We start from the raw sequence: 19,100 nt of genomic DNA, 5'->3' as shown, positions 1-19,100 counted from the left end.
CCAAGTAGTAGAGTCAGAAACAACTCTAATAAACATGCATATAAAAGTAAATAAACAAATGAAGCCAGAAAAAAACATTCTCTATAGAAAAACTACAAAAGGAACAACCTTTCTAAGTGTGAAAAACTGTAACCATTATTAACCACCAAGCCTCTATATGCTAGTCTGAAGGCAGTCTCTCCTAGTGAGTACCACTCTTGGCCTTGAGCTCTGGTTCATTGTCATTGTGCCCTGAGTAGATGTGTGCTGCTGCCATGAACATGCTTGGCCAGACTCTGTGTAAGGTCACTGCTTTTAGTTCTGTATGTATTCCCAAGGAACCATTAATAGGCCATGTTAATACCAGAATGAACTTTTTAAAGCACTGGGACAGTGTCTTCCAGAGACCACACTGTTTTTCACTCTTTGAATAGTACACAAAGGTTTCAATTTCTCCAGGTCCTTGATAACACTTGTTATTTTCCTTTTGATAATATCCATCCAGTCAGTGTGAAATGGAGTGTTATTGTTTTGATTTATATTTATATTTAATGATCTTGAACATTGTTTTTTCAATATACCTACTGATCTGTAAATGTTCTTTGGAGAAATATTTATTCAAATTTTTGCTCATGAAAATATATTTTTTATTTTTTAGTTATATGTATTTTTTTTTAGCATTTTGAAATTCATCTCTTCTTTTTATCCAAGCAAATAAAATAACACTTTTCTTCTTTAGTTTTTCTTTATTATATTTAATTTAAATCTTTAAAATATCTGATGCATATTTGTTTCAAAATTTGTTTTCATATGTGTTGGGGCTTGATCCCAGGGTCTTTTTATAAGCTAATTTAATTTTGTTGGCTAATAAAACATTTTGTATAATTTAATTCCTTTAAAATTTGTTGAGTCTTGTGTTACGGCTCAAGATATAATGTGCTTTGATGATTGTTTCCTATGTACTTGTGAAGAACATTATATATTATTTTTTCCCCCTGAGACAAGGTTTCTCTGTGTAGACCTGGCTGGCCTGGAACTCACAGAGATGGGCTTGCCTTTGCCTCCCAAGTACTGGTATTAAAGGCATGTACCACCACTGCCCGTCTTACACAGTGAATCTTTAATAGAATTTTGTTGTGCTTTACAGTTCTAAGGATGGAAGCCAGGCTATACATGTTAGATAGCCCTTCACTGAGTTACAGCCCAAGCCTTATTGTATGAATCTTAATCCAGTCAAGTTAGTTGATATAGTCCAAATGTTCTTTGTTGGTATTACTTTAAAATTAGCATGCACAGTTTTAGGTATCATTATGACATTTTCAAATGAAATATGTTGTATTGATCTGCTTCTCCTCAACTCCTCCTTGTAAGAGACCATCTCTTTATCATCTTTCATGTCCTAGGTGTTCTTTTACCCACTCTCGTCCTTCCTTCTCACCTATTTTTGCCTTCCTTTGTAGTCTCCTTTATTCACACTTATACCTGTCTATATGCATACATGTATGCATTACAGCTTCTGATCCTCACGATGGAGGATATTCAATTCTTGCCTGAGTTTGGGTCACCTCACTTAATATTATACTTTGCAGATCCATCCATTTTCCTTCAGATTTCATTATTTCATTTTTTTTTTTTGCGACTGAATATGACTCCCATTGTGTATACATGCCACATTTTGATTATCTGTTCATCTGTTGATGGACATTATTCCTACTTGTTCTGTACATTATTGGGTGAGGAATTGCACTAATACATAAGGCTGGATTATCACTCCAGTGTTGGCACTCTGTACCATAGCAGGTTGCTTTCTAGTTTGAAGGATGTAGGTAATGAGATAACAGAAACAAGAACAGGGAGAACTGTGGAATGGTTTTAGACCGTTTTGTCTTAGACACCTGCTTTCTGGCCCAGTGCATGAAGTGAGATTGCACTGACGTATATGGCCTCCTCATACAGTAAGGCCGTTTAGGGTGTGCAGAGCTTCCATTTTATATGTAGAATTTTAGACTACTTATAATCATCACAGGTTCTGTTCCATTCATTGTGGGTTTCAGATGTGCTTGCTGAAAGTAGTCAGCGAGAAGCACTGCTTGTTTAGCACATGTCAAGAGTTTTTGTACATGAAGTCTTCCCCTACACTCCCTTGATTGGGCCTTCTTCTCTGTCTCCTTTGTTTTTCTAGTGTCTCTGTTGTGGTGAGAGAAGTAAATCAAAGTCTGACTGCTTATCTTCTCTTCAGTACTAGGAATATTGACGCCTTTAGGATTAGTTGTGGACCTTCAGTTCTTCAGGCTTTACTTCATGTATTTTTAAATCATGTAATTAGGTACATGAACTTTTAGGATTTTTTTTCATACTGGCAGAAGAGAAATAAATATATTAAAACATTGAGATGCTATTTTACCCCCAGACAGAATGCATATCATTAAGAAGGCAAATGACAAATGCTGATGAGGATGTGGCAATAAAGGAACCCTTATACATTGCTGATGGGACTATAAGTTTAGTCACTAAGGAAATCAGTTGGAGGTCTAAACACCCTCCACCTCAAAAGCAGAAATACCATGTATTTCTACAATGTAGAAATTCTGATTTCCACCTTGAGACCAATATAGAATTCAAGGTGTTGCTCATCTTGTTTTCTGTGACTGTCAGCTCTTGGGCATTTCAGTTTTAGATTGCCAGTGTGCAGGCCCCTGGCATTCTACCTGCAGTGCCTGATGGCCAGGAGTGAAGTTGAGTCCTGGGAAGTGGTGAGATGTACTCTCCAATGCTTTTTAAAAACTACTTCCTATGGAGAGCATGCTCAAATGATGGGTAGCCAGAAAACTGATATCTTCCATTCAAAGGAGGTTGGACGTGGCTTTGTGATTGACTGTCAGGGCCTGAGTCTTAGAGGCTGGGGACTGTTGTAGTAAAGACAGCACATAAACACAGGAGCTTGCTAGCATGGGGCTTGGTGACAGGTAATTTAATTTACAGCTGTAGAGTTTGCAGTGTCAGGTAACTTAGTTGGTAGGCCAGGATTTTTTAAGTTATATTGTTCATGTGATTGTCTTATAGCTACTTAAAAAAAAAAAAACAAAACCAAAAAACAACCAAAAACTCTTGAGAAAAAATTCAAACATCCACTAGAGAAAATAGATCAAGCATTTATTATACAACCTGACTACTTTATCTTCTAATAAAATAGTTCCATAATGCATTTCATTCATTTGTCATTCATACTAAATGTGTTGAAATACTACTTTTGGGTTTGGGAAGACCTATCTGCAGCATACATGTAAAACAAATAGGGTGTGGTAGTTCTCATTTCTAAATTCTAGCACTGAGGTGGTAGAGACAGTCAAATCCCTGGGGCTTGTTGGGAAGCCAGCCTAGTGGACTTGGCCTGGAACAGTGAGAAACCCTGTTCCAAAACCAGGTAGATAGTACACGAAGAATGACACCCAAGGTTATCCTGGTTTCCATACACATGTGCAGTTGTCTACACACATGCACAGAAACACTGCACATGAGCATGCGCGCACACACCCACCTACTTACCCCTGTACTTTTTGACTTGTAGTTGCATAGCAAAGTGGTTAGAGGTTTTCTATAGGAAGTGGGCTGTTTTTTTTTTTTTGTCTTTTTTTTTATTGGATGTTTTATTTACATTTCCTATGTTGTCCCCTTACCCCATCCCCCACCCTCCCAGGAACCCCCAATCCCCTCACCCCTCCTCCTTCTTCTCTGTGGATGTAACCTCTATCTACCCCCCCCACCTCCCCACCCTCAAAATTCCCACCAACTGGGGCATCCAGCCTTCATTCGGTCAAGGTTCTCTTCTTCCATCTATGCCCAGCAGGGCCCTCCACTCTTACATATTCAGCTGAAGCCCTGGATCCCTCCCTAAGTGCTCCCAGGCTGGTGGTTTAGACCCTGGGAGCTGTGGTTGGTTGGTATTGTTGCTCTCCTCATGGTGCCGCAAATCCTTTCAGCTCTCCTTCAGTCTTCACTCTAACTCCTCTATTGAGAACCCCATGATCAGTTCAATGGCTAGTTGTGAGCATCTGCCTCTGAGTATGTCAGACTCTTGAAGACCTCTGAGGAGATATCCATATCAGGCTCTTATCAGCATGCAGGAAGTGGGCTGTTAAGAAGTTTGCCTTTATAGTTTTGAGGATCTGTTTATTCGTTTAGCCTTGAGCCCGGGGCCTTGTGCATTGCTAAGCAAGGGTTCTTCAGTTTTGTATTAGCAATTTGGACATGGTGATTACAGAGAATCAGTAGACAATGGAGCCCAAAAGCTATCCATGTCCTGTGCTGTATACTCCCTTTATGTGATTTCAGTCAAGTTCTTTAACCTCTCTGCCTGAGTTTCTTATGTGGACATACAGTACTACCAGCTATGTGCACAGTGTTTAATGCTTTGGGCAGTATTGTTTACTTAGATGTTTTCTATTGTTATTGTCTAATTTCTCAGTATTATTGACAGCCATGCCCAAGATACTGACAAGTTAGAATGTTTTCTTACTTTGTATTTCAGATGTGAATGAACTGAAGGAGTGTCTTTCTGTGCTGGTTAAAGAACAGCAAGCCCTGGCTGTTCAGTCAGCTACCACTACACTCTCAGCCTTGAGGTTGAAGCAGAGGCTGGTGATCCTTGAGCGCTATTTCATTGCCTTGAACAGAACTGTTTTCCAGGAGAATGTCAAAGTTAAGTGGAAAAGCAGCAGCATTTCTGTCCCTCCCACGGAGAAGAAAAGGTAAAAATAAAAATGGGAGAACCCTTTTGCCATTCCCGTGTAAGTTCTGGCTCTTTTTTAAAGACAGTTTCTCTATTACTAAAGATACCTCTAGACATACAGTTTTTAAATTTGTGGATATTTGTTAATATATCAGCATATTTCCCCCATGGTATTAACTAGTATCTACTAAAATATTTAAGGCTCATGTAAAATTGTATCTTTTTCTGAATGTAACTGAAAATTCTTGTCCACAGAACAGTGTCAGGGTAACCATGTTTTACATGGTTCAGAGCTTGTTTGTTTGGTTGTGATAGTGACTGTCATTCCTTGGAATGCACATGGGAACTGTGTTGCAAATTCAGCAGGAAGTGTGGGGACCCTCATCCATCTTGCAGACAAGTGTTCATCGTAACTTGATTTGGTTCGCCCTCTCCTTATCTCTACTCTGCTGTCTTCTCCCTCTCTCTCCTCTGTCCTCACACCTCCCTTCTCCTATCCTCCCGCTCCCTGTTACATCTGATCAGAATCATGTTGTCATACTTAGAGTAAGTTTTCATGTTAACTGTACCAAGGGACCTCTGGGGTTTATTTCCATTTGAAAATAGTTGATGTAGTGATAGGTACACTTTGTGTCTGGTTGTGAGTGAAGTTTCTCAGCAAGGCCTTTGCTATGTTTGGGTCAATCAGCAGAGGTTAAGAAATTGTTTTGAGACAGTTTGAACCTTGAAGAACTGTAGTCTCCCTGGAAAGTATGCACGTGGTGTTGTATGAGAACTTGCAGCTGGATAAACCTTGGTCCTAAGACACTCCAGACAAACGTAGACTTCTTACTTTTGATTAAGGCTAGCCATGCTCAAAAGAGACTGAGATTTGTGTGGTTGTCTGCTATCTCAGGCAGCAAGAACAAGATAACACTGGTAGTTAGAACCTTTCCCAGCCCCAATTAATTTTGTGCAATGATTGAATAAAAGTAACTGGAGTGAGCTAGTCGGGGTCAGTCTTTTTTCAGGAAGGCTGAACCCCTCTGCTCCTTTAAAACTTAGAAGCTTAGCATCTTGGTGGGCCTCTCTCTCTCTACTGTGGCACCTATGACCAACATCAGCCATTAGCTGGCCAGTCAAAAACACTGACACAAAGCCAGACACAACAGCTTCTGCTTACATATTACTACATCATGTTGGGGCATAGGTTTTTATTTTCTGACCACATAGACAGCAGCCCACAGTGATGGTCACTGCTCTGAGAGCTCTGTATATGTGAGTGGTTGATGCTAAGAGACTTTACTCTTGTGTGTTGACATATCAACCTAAGATACAGAATTGTCTTGAGTGCTCAGTTCACTTAAGCATTAGTGACTTAATTGGAATATCTTTCATTGGTCGAAGGAATTCCTAAAATTAAAATTTATAGTAGATTGTATTTATTTGTGTGTGTGCGTGTACATATACACACGCTCACACCCACACCCACACACACATACAAGAAACAATAGTAAGAAAAAAAGAGGCTATTATTTTGAGAGTGGTTTTTATACTGGCTTAGAGCTGTAGGTTCTTTTTTGGGGCTAAGAGATTCTGACTGTCTTGGGGAGAGCTGAGTTTCATGGTGTCACAGGAACAATTTTCCTCAAGGGAAAATGTTGATAATAGTCTTCTAAACTCTTCTGATCAGATTTAACATAAGTATATAGCTTTAAAGGCTCTATTTTGTAATACTTATATTTCTAATTCAGAAATATATTCCTGTGTTCCTGGCATCCTCCTCTGGAAGTAGCAAATAGCTCTTCTTCCTTAATAGCCACTCATAGATGTTGACACAGCATCCCTACGCTATTGAAGCTCTCACAGAGAAGTGCACAGAGCCTCCCTGTACTGTGGAGATCCTCACAGAGAAACTTCCTTTACAAAGGATATTTTATCCAAAGTATAAAAAATCGACACTAAATCCCACAAAGGACCCTGATAGCTAAAGTAGACCATACATAGGTCATATCCTGGTCTTACTTTATTTTATTATTTTCATTGTCTTCTGACTGACCAGTTGGTATAGCTGATGTGTTTATTTGCAGTGCCCGTCCCACAGGCAGAGGTGTAGAAGGACTTGCCAGAGTCGGATCCCGAGCAGCACTCTCGTTTGCCTTTGCTTTCTTACGGAGGGCCTGGCGTTCAGGTATGTGTGTAGTGTGCCATTTTGTTGCCTTCATAGAGAAAAAACTTCTGTTTTGGGTTTCCTGAGCAGTTCTGCCACAGCAAGTTTCTTGTTGGCCACTTACCAGCTAGACTCCTAGGTCCCTGAGACCAACTCAGGGGTGTAAATGTCATTGTTCTCTTTACCTTAAATTCTTTTTTAAGGCAAGAGGCTACAGGTCTCTGAGTTTTCAGGTCTTTGTTTTAAATCAGTGTTCACTTATTACAACTCCATCTCATCATCTTTCATTCCTTTACCATGGAATGAAAGCTTTAGTTAGAGGTTACCAGTTGAGCACCCATAATCTGAAAATATGCAGTCTGATAGGCTCCAAGTCTTTTGATCCTTGATTTCACAAGTGGAAAATCTCTCACTCAGCCTCATGTGGTACGTTGCTGCTGGAATGCAGTCCCACTACAGATACTGCATAAGATTTTCTCCAGGTTCCTCTGTGTAAGATAGACCTGAAACAGAACTGAATAAATTAGACTTGAGTCCCCTCTCAAGGTCACACACACACACACACACACACACACACACACACACACACACACAGAGAGAAAGAGACTCAGACAGACAGACAGACAGACACACAGACAGAGTCTACACTCAACATTTCATGTAAGAGATGCTCAATCTTTATTGTTTGTGTGAGAGACATCAAAGGTGGAATGGAATTTCAACAGGTATGTTAGAGTTTGGCCTGTTGAATTACATGTGTGTTTTCACCTGAGGGTTTGGAGCCTCAGTGGGATGACTAGAACTCCATTTGTCAGCAGTCCCTAAGGGTGGGCAGCCTCCTCTGACTCACTGTGTTGCTCAGGTGAGGATGCGGATCTCTGCAGTGAGCTCTTGCAGGAGTCCCTGGATGCCCTTCGAGCTCTTCCTGAAGCCTCCCTCTTTGATGAGAGCACAGTATCCTCAGTGTGGTTGGAGGTGGTAGAGAGAGCAACCAGGTTCCTCAGGTCTGTCGTGACTGGGTGAGTTTGTACTTTCCTTACATTTCTATGGAATAGCTCTAGTATGCTTGAGCCTCATTCTCATCTTCTTATATTATTGCAACTTAGGGAACTTGATGTCTAGATTTTGCTGCTGTGTTTTCAGCACACTTTCAAGATCTTGTATTCACATTAAAAATTTTTTGTACAGTTTGTGTGTGAGGTATGTGTGTGTGTATCTGTGTGTGTGAGAGAGTGTGAATGTATAGGTGCATGTGTCACAGTGAATGTACAGACGTCAGAAGGCCTTTTTTTCTACCATGTATGACCTAGGCATTGAACTCAGGTAAGTCAGTCTTGGCAGCAAGTGCCTTTACCCACTAAGCCAGTTCTCTGGCCCATTGTCAGCTTTTTAGATGATCAAATTCATGATTATTGTGACTTGACCCAAGAAGCTATCATATTAAATGTGATTGAAAATATCAGCTGTTTTTTGTTATTTACTGGTTTTTGGAGATATTTGACTGAGCATCCATCTATCCATCCATCCATCCATCCATCCATCCATCCATCCATCCATCCATCCATCTGAACTGAACACTTCTTGTGAGCCTCTTGGTGATAATGAGGAATGACTTGTTTTTAGGGATTGATGGTGCTTACCTTGTAGTCTTGGTAGATACTATATGAGTACATGGCTTCTCAAACAAACTATTCTGACTAGTACTGGGGATGTAGCTTAGTAGTAGAACAGTTGTTGAACAAGGACAACTGGGTTTGATCCTTTTCTCTACAGGAAAAAGAAAACAAACCAAAAACCTACGAACTTGTTTGTTAGTTTACTAGTGCTGTAACAAAAACCTTGGACAATCACCTGAAAGGAGAGAAGGTTTTCGCTGATTGTTTTAAGGACTTTGGTCTATGTTTACTTGGCCCTGTTGCTTTGGACCTGTATCAACACAATTCTCTATAGAAGAACCTGTTCAGTCCATGGCAGCCAATAAACAAAGAAAGGGGAGCTGCCAGAGTTGTATTTCCTTCAAGAGTGCACCAGCAATGATTAACTCTTGTACTTTGCTCTGTCAGATTTAATTTAAAATTTTTAATGTCAGTTATAAAGTCTTTCCTTCTGAATTTTAGGTTTAGGAAATTTGTTATTTATTACTGAGTAACAGTTGAAATATTTTTTTGATTTGAAATATAAATATGCATAGACATGCCTTTAGATCTTCTAGTGACTTTAAAAATTCTCTAACTTCTATGGGAAAGTTGACTATATTTTATTCAAATTGGAAAAAAAATGGGTAAACACATATCCACCTACTCACTCTCCTTTCTTCCTTCCTTTCCTTCTTTTCTTGAGATAGGCTCACATGCAGCCTGGGCTGGCTTCAGACTATTATGTAGCTAGGGATGTCCTTGAACTTTTGATCCTTCTGCCTCCGCCTCAAGTACTAGGATTATAATAACCCTGTATAGCCCCATGCCGTTTATGGAGTAATGGGCATGGTAAACAGGGGCTTGTGCATGCTAGTCAAAGGACCCTACCCAGCCCCATTAAAGACCATTCTCCTCATTTTTGTGTAATGATGTAAATGATTTTATGCTTTAGAAACATAGGGTTTATCTTTTGGTGTAATATAATATCGACATGCATGCTTTTTAAGACTTTAGTAGGTCTACAGTAGGAACTACAGCTCAGTGATAGAGCCTAACAGCCAGTGTGTCCATGGCCTAAGATTCAGTCCTACACACTGAAGAAAGCACCGTTCACTCGCTCTTTCCCTTATCTTTCCTCCCTTCCATTTTCCCTCTTTGTGTGTGTGCGCGTGTGGGCAAGCAGGAGCTTGCCTTTTTACATGGGAGAGAATATAATTAGCGTGCTGGTATGATACAAACATTTCTGCTTTCTCTGATGTTGCCTAGCCTTCCTGTTGTTGTCATTTCAGGGATGTTCATGGAACACCAGGGACCAAGGGGCCAGGAGGAGTTCCTCTACAGGACCAGCACTTGGCTTTGGCCATTCTACTGGAGTTAGCTGTCCAGAGAGGCACACTTAGGTGAGTTATGGCTCAGGTCACTTCAGGAGATGGTTGTGTATCTGAAAAGCCTGCTGTGTTGTGAGATTCCACTTAACTGTTTGTGGCAAGAGCACATTGTTGTGTTCTGGGTAGACCTTCATTTGAGGACACTGTTTAATTTTTTCTTTTTTTTTTATAATTTTTATTGCTCTTTTTTTTTTGTGTGTGTGTGAATTTCACATCCTACTGATCTCTCTGTTCCTGCGGTGTGTCACATAGTATAGAAACCCTTTTACCCAAACAGCGTTTCTTGCAAATGATCATTGCAGTGAGTCATTGTCTGGCTCAAGGCTTCTGACTTCTGCTACATTATCAGTACTGGATCCTCAGTGGAACTCTTCTCAGATATCCTGTTCTTGTCCTGAGTCATGGAGAGCCTGCATCTTTGGATCTTCAGGAGCAGCCCCTTCAGCAGTTCATAGATGGAGTAACTGTTGAGGTGGGCCAAAGCCCTAGATCTGGGCCTGAGTGGTAGCTGAGTTGTTCAGCCTGACAGCTCTCCCTCCCTCATGTCATAGGGGCCAGCTCTTGTTTACTTACACCTGGGCAGGCTCTCCAGTACTGCCCAGTCAAGGGGTGGGGCCAACTACAGTTACAGCTGATGAGGGGTAGGGCCAGCTCTGCACAGCTCTCAGACATCAACATGGCCCTAGGCAGCAGCCTAAACCAGGGACATCTACATGGCCTTTGGTGGCAGTGGACTCCCACTGTTACAGGTTCATGGACCCAAATATGGCCCTCAGCTGTAGCATGGGCCAGGACTTCCTCATGGCCTAAGATGGCATCGCCAGCTACTTGCATCAGGCTGTCCCTCCCCTTGAGTCTCTAGTTCTGCCTTTCTTCCTTGTGCACACACCATTCTGCTTCTCTTTCCACTCCACTACTTACTTGCTCATCTTAGTGGCACCAGGGGCCTTTTGGTGCCTGGGGTCATCTCAGAGTGCTGTGCCCTGCACATGCTGTGTGGTGCCAGGTGGTGGTCAGCTTGGACATGCTCTGACCACCCAGGCTGTGTGGCACTGGGTGGGGGTTGTCTCAGGCTTGCTCTGTCTACCTGGGCCTTGTGATGCTGGGTAGGGGTCATCTCTGGCCCCCTGTGTTTATTCTTGTGCTAGTCCATTTTGTTGTTTTTATTTCTTTTTAGGCTAATTTATCTAGTCATCTAAGAGCTCTTCTTTTAAGATATTTTTCTCTAAATAACTTTAGTTTTTCTGAAATAGATCCTAGAAGTTTTATGTACAAAGTACTACTTCAATGCCTTAGCTTTTTTTTTTTTTAATGCTTTTTAATAGACAATTGTCTTTTGCTAAATTCTTGGCATTAATTCACTGACTTAATTGCCCAGAATTATTTCCATAACATAATTTTAGCATCTTTTCATATCATTGTTCTGCAATTCTAATATTTGTTTAGTTTTGATGGGGTATGGCAAACATTAATTTGTTTTTACTAGAGAGTAAATATTCTTCCTTTTCAGCCAAATGTTGTCTGCTATCCTGTTGTTGCTTCAGCTGTGGGACAGTGGGGCACAGGAAACTGACAATGAGCGGTCTGCCCAGGGCACCAGTGCTCCTCTTTTGCCTCTGCTACAGCGGTTCCAGAGCATCATCTGCAGTAAGGACATGCCACACACAGAGAGCGACATGCATGTGAGTATCACCTGGGGTTGTTTGTATAGGTGACCCTTTCTTAGTCTGATAATATCAAAGACCTGGTTTTATTTTAGGTAAGTCAGAATGTGTACTTCCATGAGAGTAGGTATCTTTTGAGTGTATTGTTTCCTGGTGATAGGAGCAAGTGAGATGGGGCGGGTCACACATACTATATTGACAAGATAAAAATAGAGTATCGTGCACACTATAGAGATTCTTCTATATGGCAGCTTTTAGATTTGAATTTAGGAAGACGAGTATGGTTTGGTGTGGATCCACTGACCTTCTAGAGAGACCTGTGTACTGCCTGCCATGTTGACTTTGCAGACTTCTTTGCTGAGTCAGCTGTGGCAGTCTCTCTGTGTGTTTTAGTGTCTTGTGTGTTCCCAGAAGCTGCTTCACTGTTTTGGGAGTGAATTTTAGATGCTGTGTTAGGCTGTTTTGTGTAAATGTAAACAAATACTGGTGAAATCTCAGGACTTTGGCTCTTTTTTTTGTCTTTTCTCTAAAGAGTTAGGTGTTCATAATCCTTTGGCCTGATTTTTGTGTTGATACTCCTAAGTGATAATAAGACTCTGTTTTTATAAGAATTAGAAATATGATGCTAATTGTAAATAAAATAAAGCTTTGTTAGAGTCGACAGCCAGACCAGGTGGTACAGACCCTGGAATCTTAGCTACTTGGTAGACTGAGGCAGAAGGATCAAAAATTTAATACTAGCCCAGGCAACTTAAGGAGACCCTGTCTCCAAATTTCAAATAGGTAGGGTAGAGGTTGTTAAAGACTCTTAGAGTACTTGCCTAACAATAAGTTCAATCTCTCAGACTGCAAAACCAGAAAATAAATCAAAATCCCTCTTTAAAGTGGGCAATATTCATATCAAAATAAGGGGTTTTGTTGTGTTTTGTTTTTAGCTTTCTTTCAAAGGCATGTTGAAGTACTGTGTTGTTTCAGAGAGCTTGCTCAGTGTTTCTATAATTAAAAAAAGTGAGTGTGTGTGTGTGTGTATGTGTGTGTGTCTGTCTGTCTCTCTCTGTCTTTATCTTGTGTGGATAGCAAAGGTCAATTTTGGGTTTTATTCCTCAAGAGCCACCAACTTTATTCTCACTTGTCTAGAATTCCTCAGGTAGATCGGACTGGCTGGCCAGTGACCTTGTCTCAACCTCCCTTATCAGGGATTACAAGGGCACAGCGCTGTGTTTGACTTTTTCATTTTTTTTTTTAACATGGGTTCTGGGAATTGAGTTCAGGTCCTCTTGCTAAGCACTGTATGGACTGAACTATTTTTCCAGTTCCCTTATCAGGGTCTTTCTAAAGGGTGGTTTGGCTGTGTTAACAGTTCATATGAAGTTTGCACATGTGTGGTACAAAAGTACATAGATAGTACAGTCAGTAGTATATGTGTTTATATGCCATATATAGAGGGAAAATGTATAGTGTAGTTGTATAATCAACATTGTTGTTTGATGGCTAGAATAAGATAACACAGGAAGTGCATAGCTAAATACAAAACATAAATAGTGATTAGAAGTTGATGATGGTATTTTTTTCTTCCACTGTTTCTGACTATGTTTATTTCTGTCTCTTAATCTAGCTTTTATCTGGCCCTCTAAGCCCCAATGAGAGTTTCCTAAGGTACCTTACTCTTCCACAAGACAATGAACTTGCCATTGATTTACGACAAACTGCAGTTGTTGTCATGGCTCATTTAGACCGTCTGGCTACACCCTGTATGCCTCCTCTGTGTAGCTCTCCAACATCTCATAAGGTATGTGCTAGAGTAGCACTTCTTTCTTGTGTAATGATAAGAATCCTGCCAACTTTTTTTTTTTTTTTGAGGTTCCAACTGTGTTTTAATTTTTCTCCCTTTACCACAAAACAAAGTAGAAGAAATGATTAAAACTGCCAAAGTAGTTAACTGGTAGAACATCTATTAGTCACACATATACACACAAATTCCAGGTAGGAAGGCAGGCTTATTTACAAGAAAACATGTAAAATCAAAGTGGGTGTCATGAAACATTAAAAACCAAACGCACACATGCTACTGCTTACAGTGCTAGGGCAGTGGGAGAACAGAGGCAGACACAGACAGGGGCAGGCCTCACAGCATCAGTGCGATGGACCCACAAACTGTGTTACAGCTAGTTCATGGGTTACGGAGTTGTTCCCAAATGTGTCCTATTTTGGCCCTCAGAGGTTCAGTTCTGCAGATTTCAACTGCTCTAAAAGCCTACCTACTGAGAGGGCATGTGATCACAGTAAGCTTATAAGGAGATACAAAAGCTATGGAGACCAGAGTCACCAGTTAGCAGTCTGCTCTCAGCTGCAGCCCTGCATTTTTCTGAGAAATATCAAGGGGAAAGTCAAACACCAGTAAATACTATCTCTCAAGTGAAAAACTGGAGTTACTGAAACATAGCCAATATACGAAAACAAATGAGAATTTCCAGGCTTACTTTTAAAGTCCTTTTTTTTTCTGGTCTCAAATATTAATAGATAATCTAGTTTTCTACTCAGTGAACAAAGGATACTTTTATCCCTGGCTGGCCTTACAGTAAAGTCAAAAACATTTTAAGTCAGCTGAAAATCTGGAACAAAGATACTGCTAAAATCCCCAAATACAATCTTCTGGAAGCTTGTTGCTCAAAAGTTGTATGGATTAGAACTAACCTGAAGCAGTGAAAAGGGAATGAGAGGTCCGTCAAAGCCTGTCAGATTCCTTATGGGAACAAAGGGGCAATGCTCCCTGAAACTGCTGCATTTCGTACGAGAGAGGAGCTCACATACACTAGAGTGTGGAATTAACTTCTTATCTAATTCCATGGGTATTCTCCCACAGTGGAAAATCAGGAATGAGTCTTCAGTGGTCTCTTCATCAAAAGTGGTAAACCCGATCTCTAAACTCACAAAGACAGTTTGTCAAGCAGACTGTGGAAGCAGACAGTAGAACCAGCTTCCTGTAGCCACAGACCACTACCTTGAATATAGCTAAAGCAAACATCAACCATTATGCAAAGTCACAGTTCACTATACAAAACAGTAAAGTTCACCACTTTAGTATTTTAAAGAAAGTTGTCAAAAATAAAAATTCAATAAAACGAGTCATACTGACAGGAATGTACCCAGCTATACCTGGCACTAGACACAGCACAAAGCCTGGCCTGTGAGAATCTCTATTAACAAGGGCAGAATGAGGGAAGCAAAGAGCCACTGTAACATTCCAGGTGTCCAGACAGCACTGGACACCTGCTCCCAGGGCCAGGGCACACTCCATGGCAGCCATACTACTCATTTTTCTTTTCTTTTTGCTTGAGAAGTTTGTTTATCTCCCTTTTGGCCATTCCAATGTACTTCAAAATGATTCCATGTTGGTTTAGTCCAGGAAGCAACAGCACAAAAGTCACAATCAGGTAGGTGAGAAGCAGGTTGTGGACTTGCTGTCCCACCCAAGCCACCGCAGCAAGAGAAACGATCATGGTCATGAAGTACATTTTAGGCTTTTCTTCCTTTAGCGAAAAGAGGCGTTTCCACCAGCCCACAGCTCTGCGTTTTTACTAGATTACTGCAGATTTCATGAAATCTTTGCTGCTGTTCAGTGGTCCATTTATTAGAGCCAAAAATCCTTGGTGCTAGAATGGGAACAAGGTAGTCAGCCAGGCACAAAAACACAACAAAGCAGGAAACACCGGACAGCACAGATGGATCGAGATAATAGATAATTAGGAAAAGCAGGGAAACCACACCCATGATAGCAGGTGGAAACCAGGCTCTTCCCATCGAAGGACTTTGTCAGCCATCAGCATCACCTCTCCCCAGCCTTGCAGCTGCTCTTCAAGGCTTGCAGTCTCCACGGCCAGCAGGTTGCTGCTGCGGTTATCCCCCTCCGCCATCGTTCCAGAAGCGAGTGCAAACAAACTAACCCAGCACTAGCACTGCAACCCTCCCTCCAACTTTTAATGTGCTAGGCAGGTACTTTAACATGGTTTTAGTTTCTCTTGTTGGTGTGAGTTAAAAACAAAGAACAAAAAATGACATCATCATCATCAACAACAACAACAACAAAAACCCCACCAAAAAAAGACCTTTTAAAATTCTGTCAAAAGCAACCTAAGGGAGAAAGAGTTTTTCTTGTAGCTCACAATTTGAGTGTACATGGCAGCAGGAGCTTGAAGCAGCTGGTCACGTTTCATTCACAGTCAGTAATCAAGAGAGCAGTGAACGCTTACTAATGCTCAGCTTGCTTTTTCCACGGATAGTTCACTGCCCAGGGAATAGGTCCACCCACAGTTAAGATGAGTCTTCCCACATCAATTTAAATAGCAAGATAATTCTCTATGGCATGTCAAGAGGCTCACCTCCTAGGCCATTCCAGATTTTGTCAGGTTGATAGTTAAAACTAACCATCACAAACACTGAACTCCAACCAGCTTAGGATTATTTGTGTGGTGTTTAATTAGGAGTTCTTATAGATTCTCATTCTGTGTATGTGCCATATTTGCTATTTCTGATAATGATGGTTAGAATGTTTAAATGTGCCTGTAGTTCAGAGTATGGGTCAGTGCTGAGTGGGCTCTGAAGGAAACAGACACATTCAGAAATGCTTTGATCAAGTGGTTTGTGCTCACTTAAATAGAGGGCATCTACAGCCCTGAAACTGATGCCATTTATTGAGTAGGTGTAAGTACAGTGTGGGAGGAGAGTTTAAGTCAGTCTCAGTGGGAGGTCTCTGCAGGGGAGCAGTCTCAGGGTTGTAAACATCTAGGAGAGAGGAGGAAGTGGAATCCACACTTTGTGCCTGCACTGGGAATAATATTGCTCTGACTGGGGAAGGCTTTCTTTTTTTTCTTGAATCTGAAGCATTTGGGTCCTTGACTTGGCTGTGCTCATGTCAATAATGTACTTATTCAGAACTTCATCTACTCATGAGAAGTACTCAGGGCTTAGAGGCTGAATTGGGGACCTCAGAGAGCTTACCTTTGTCAACATGACAGCAGGCTTCATGCCATGTGTAGGGAAATGCCAGAGAATCTTTTCTGATACTAGTGCTAGAAATTAAACCATGGCCTTGTACACTCTAATCATATATGTTGTCACTGAGGTACACAGTCATATTTTATGTAGAATGCATAAATAATAATATGGTAGGAGTAGTGATTGGCTTGTCTGACAAGAACCTGGACATACCTGCCCATCAAAGACATCACATATGAACATAGCTGCTGATCACAATGTTCCTCCTATTGTAGCCATGAGAAAATGGAAGATGAACCTTTGGGGTGGTAGTGCTCCTGTCAAGATTATGCAGATTAATCCTAGCTTTCAATCCAAGCTTTTTACTTGGGGAAATATATATATGTATGTATATGTATATGTATTAATATATAATAATTATATATAATGATTTAATTATATATAATTTTAATAATTTTATTTATTTATAGTGTATATCTTTCTGTTTGACTGTCTGTGGTCTATCTCTACATGGTTCAAAATCAGGATTGTATATGACAGTGCACTAGCACTATTGTTTGCTCTCTTGACATTCACATGCTCTGTATCCCGCCTGCTTGATCCAGTTTTGCCAAGCTTGGTCTGTAACTTTTCACTGTTCTCTGGAATGGAGATATTAGTGGTACCATGTTACGCTTTGGCTTCTTTTTTCTTTAGCTTTTTCTTCTCACCAAATAGATACAGTGATATCTTTCTGTATTAGTAAATAGAGATGGTCTCTTGATTTTTATAAGCTGTTTTAATACATATGTTATGTGTTTAACTCTACCTGTCAGATTTCTCTCTCCGCCTTCTCTACCACTTCCTCCTGCAGTTGTTTTTATTTTTGTTATTTTGAGATATCGTTTCATTATATAGCCTTATCTGGCCTGGAAGCTACATTGACCAGGCTTTGGCCTTGAATTCATAACACCTGCCTATCCTTCTCTCTTGAGTGCTGTGATGAATGACATGGGCTACCATGGCTGGTAATGCATCATTTTCTTAATAATTCTCTTTTTAATGGACACCTGAATTATTGATAGAATTTTGCTGCCCCAGTAATACTGTGGTGGGTGATCTGGTACATGTTTCTCTGTTTATCTCTGAGTGTGCATGCATATGTGCCTTTGTAGCATTAGTGAGGTAACTCAGCATGGGCTAGTTATCTTCAGGCTGTTCCCAAATAGCTTCATTCCTGTCACCATCACCAATAAAAGCATTTTCGCCCAGCCTTATGCTTAGGGTTTTGATTTTCTCCAGTTTTGACACAAAAATAACCTGATGTGGTTTGAGCATTGAAAAATATGTTGAAGGGCCAGCTTTTGATTGGTACTCTTAAAATGAAATATTGTGGACCAATAACCCAGGGAATTTACCATTTAACTGAGGTAATGTGAAATGTTCTGAGTTATTTTGATGTTTTCAATCAGTCTCTTTATTTGTTTTGTTTTTAGCTTATGAAGCATCTCTGTATTGGTCCTGGGTGTTCTCTTACTCTAAAGAAAATGTTTACATGTGTTCTTTTCTTACAGGGATCATTGCAGGAAGTCATAGGTTGGGGGTTAATAGGATGGAAATACTATGCCAACGTGATTGGTCCAATCCAGTGTGAAGGCCTTGCCAGTCTTGGGGTAATGCAGGTGGCCTGTGCAGAAAAACGCTTCTTGATCCTGTCCCGCAACGGCCGTGTATACACACAGGCTTACAACAGTGACATGCTGGTAGGTGCTGAGTGTAGTGTTCCTGCATGCCTCCTGCAGTGGTATGGTCCCTGCTGTAGATGCAACACAGTCTAATGTTCTTGGTCATTGGTGTCTGTTCATTGTATATTATTAGTCATATTAAATTATTTTAGTTACAATTATTATCAGGGTTTTGAGTTTTTAAGATCAAGAACTCCATCAGGTAATTCCTGTTGTTAATCATGGTTGCTTTTTGCAAACCCATTTTTCACATGTATGGCAGTTAACAGAAAAAGAATGGGGTCTGATGAGGATTGTGGTGCACTGGGCCATGTGTGCTCTCATTTAAGGAAAGTATGTTAGTTACGTGTCTGTGTTACAAAGGCTGCCTACCCTAGGGATTCCCACCTAGCACTTGTTATTCCATGGATCACTTGGAGGATTCTTACTGTTCTCTTGGTGCTGGAATGGAGAACAGATCAGAGCCCTGAAGATTTCTAGTCTATTCATTTGAGTATATTTGTTCAGGGAGAATATGAATGGGAGAGTCATCCCGTGTTCATTGTTCATTACTATGACTGACTAATGGTATTCCTGACTTTATCTTTCTAGGCTCCACAGCTGGTCCAGGGTCTTGCTTCCAGAAACATTGTGAAAATTGCTGCCCATTCTGATGGTCACCACTATCTGGCTTTGGCTGCCACAGGGGAGGTGTACTCCTGGGGCTGTGGGGATGGCGGAAGGCTGGGCCATGGGGACACAGTGTACGTATAGAAATGTTTCAGAAGCTGATATGTTTCTGGTTGTCCATATTCACAACAGAATGGAAAATGTCTACTGCTGAGTTTAGATAAGG

General features: G+C 40.7%; 1 protein-coding gene and 1 pseudogene across 1 annotated transcript in view; one reads left to right on the top strand and one right to left on the bottom strand.

Annotated features, from left to right (window-relative positions):
- The window catches only part of LOC114640273 (E3 ubiquitin-protein ligase HERC2), a gene marked incomplete at its 3' end in the record, with an annotated part of 76,975 nt that overhangs the window by 19,059 nt on the left and 38,816 nt on the right, over positions 1-19,100 (top strand). Inside the window, exons 5-12 of the mRNA XM_028789210.1 lie at positions 4,508-4,727; positions 6,778-6,878; positions 7,720-7,876; positions 9,784-9,894; positions 11,393-11,564; positions 13,162-13,335; positions 18,095-18,283; positions 18,857-19,008. Of these exons, the coding sequence (XP_028645043.1) occupies positions 4,508-4,727; positions 6,778-6,878; positions 7,720-7,876; positions 9,784-9,894; positions 11,393-11,564; positions 13,162-13,335; positions 18,095-18,283; positions 18,857-19,008 (1,276 nt within the window). The remainder of the gene's footprint in view (positions 1-4,507; positions 4,728-6,777; positions 6,879-7,719; positions 7,877-9,783; positions 9,895-11,392; positions 11,565-13,161; positions 13,336-18,094; positions 18,284-18,856; positions 19,009-19,100) is intronic.
- On the bottom strand, positions 14,850-15,463 carry LOC114640282 (annotated as a pseudogene).

The sequence above is a fragment of the Grammomys surdaster genome, unplaced genomic scaffold (genome assembly GCF_004785775.1).
Source record: "Grammomys surdaster isolate TR1022 unplaced genomic scaffold, NIH_TR_1.0 125801, whole genome shotgun sequence".
Classification (NCBI taxonomy): Eukaryota; Metazoa; Chordata; class Mammalia; order Rodentia; family Muridae; genus Grammomys; species Grammomys surdaster.
The sequence above is the reverse complement of the archived record's forward strand: the minus strand, read 5'-3'. Positions and strand labels throughout refer to the sequence as shown.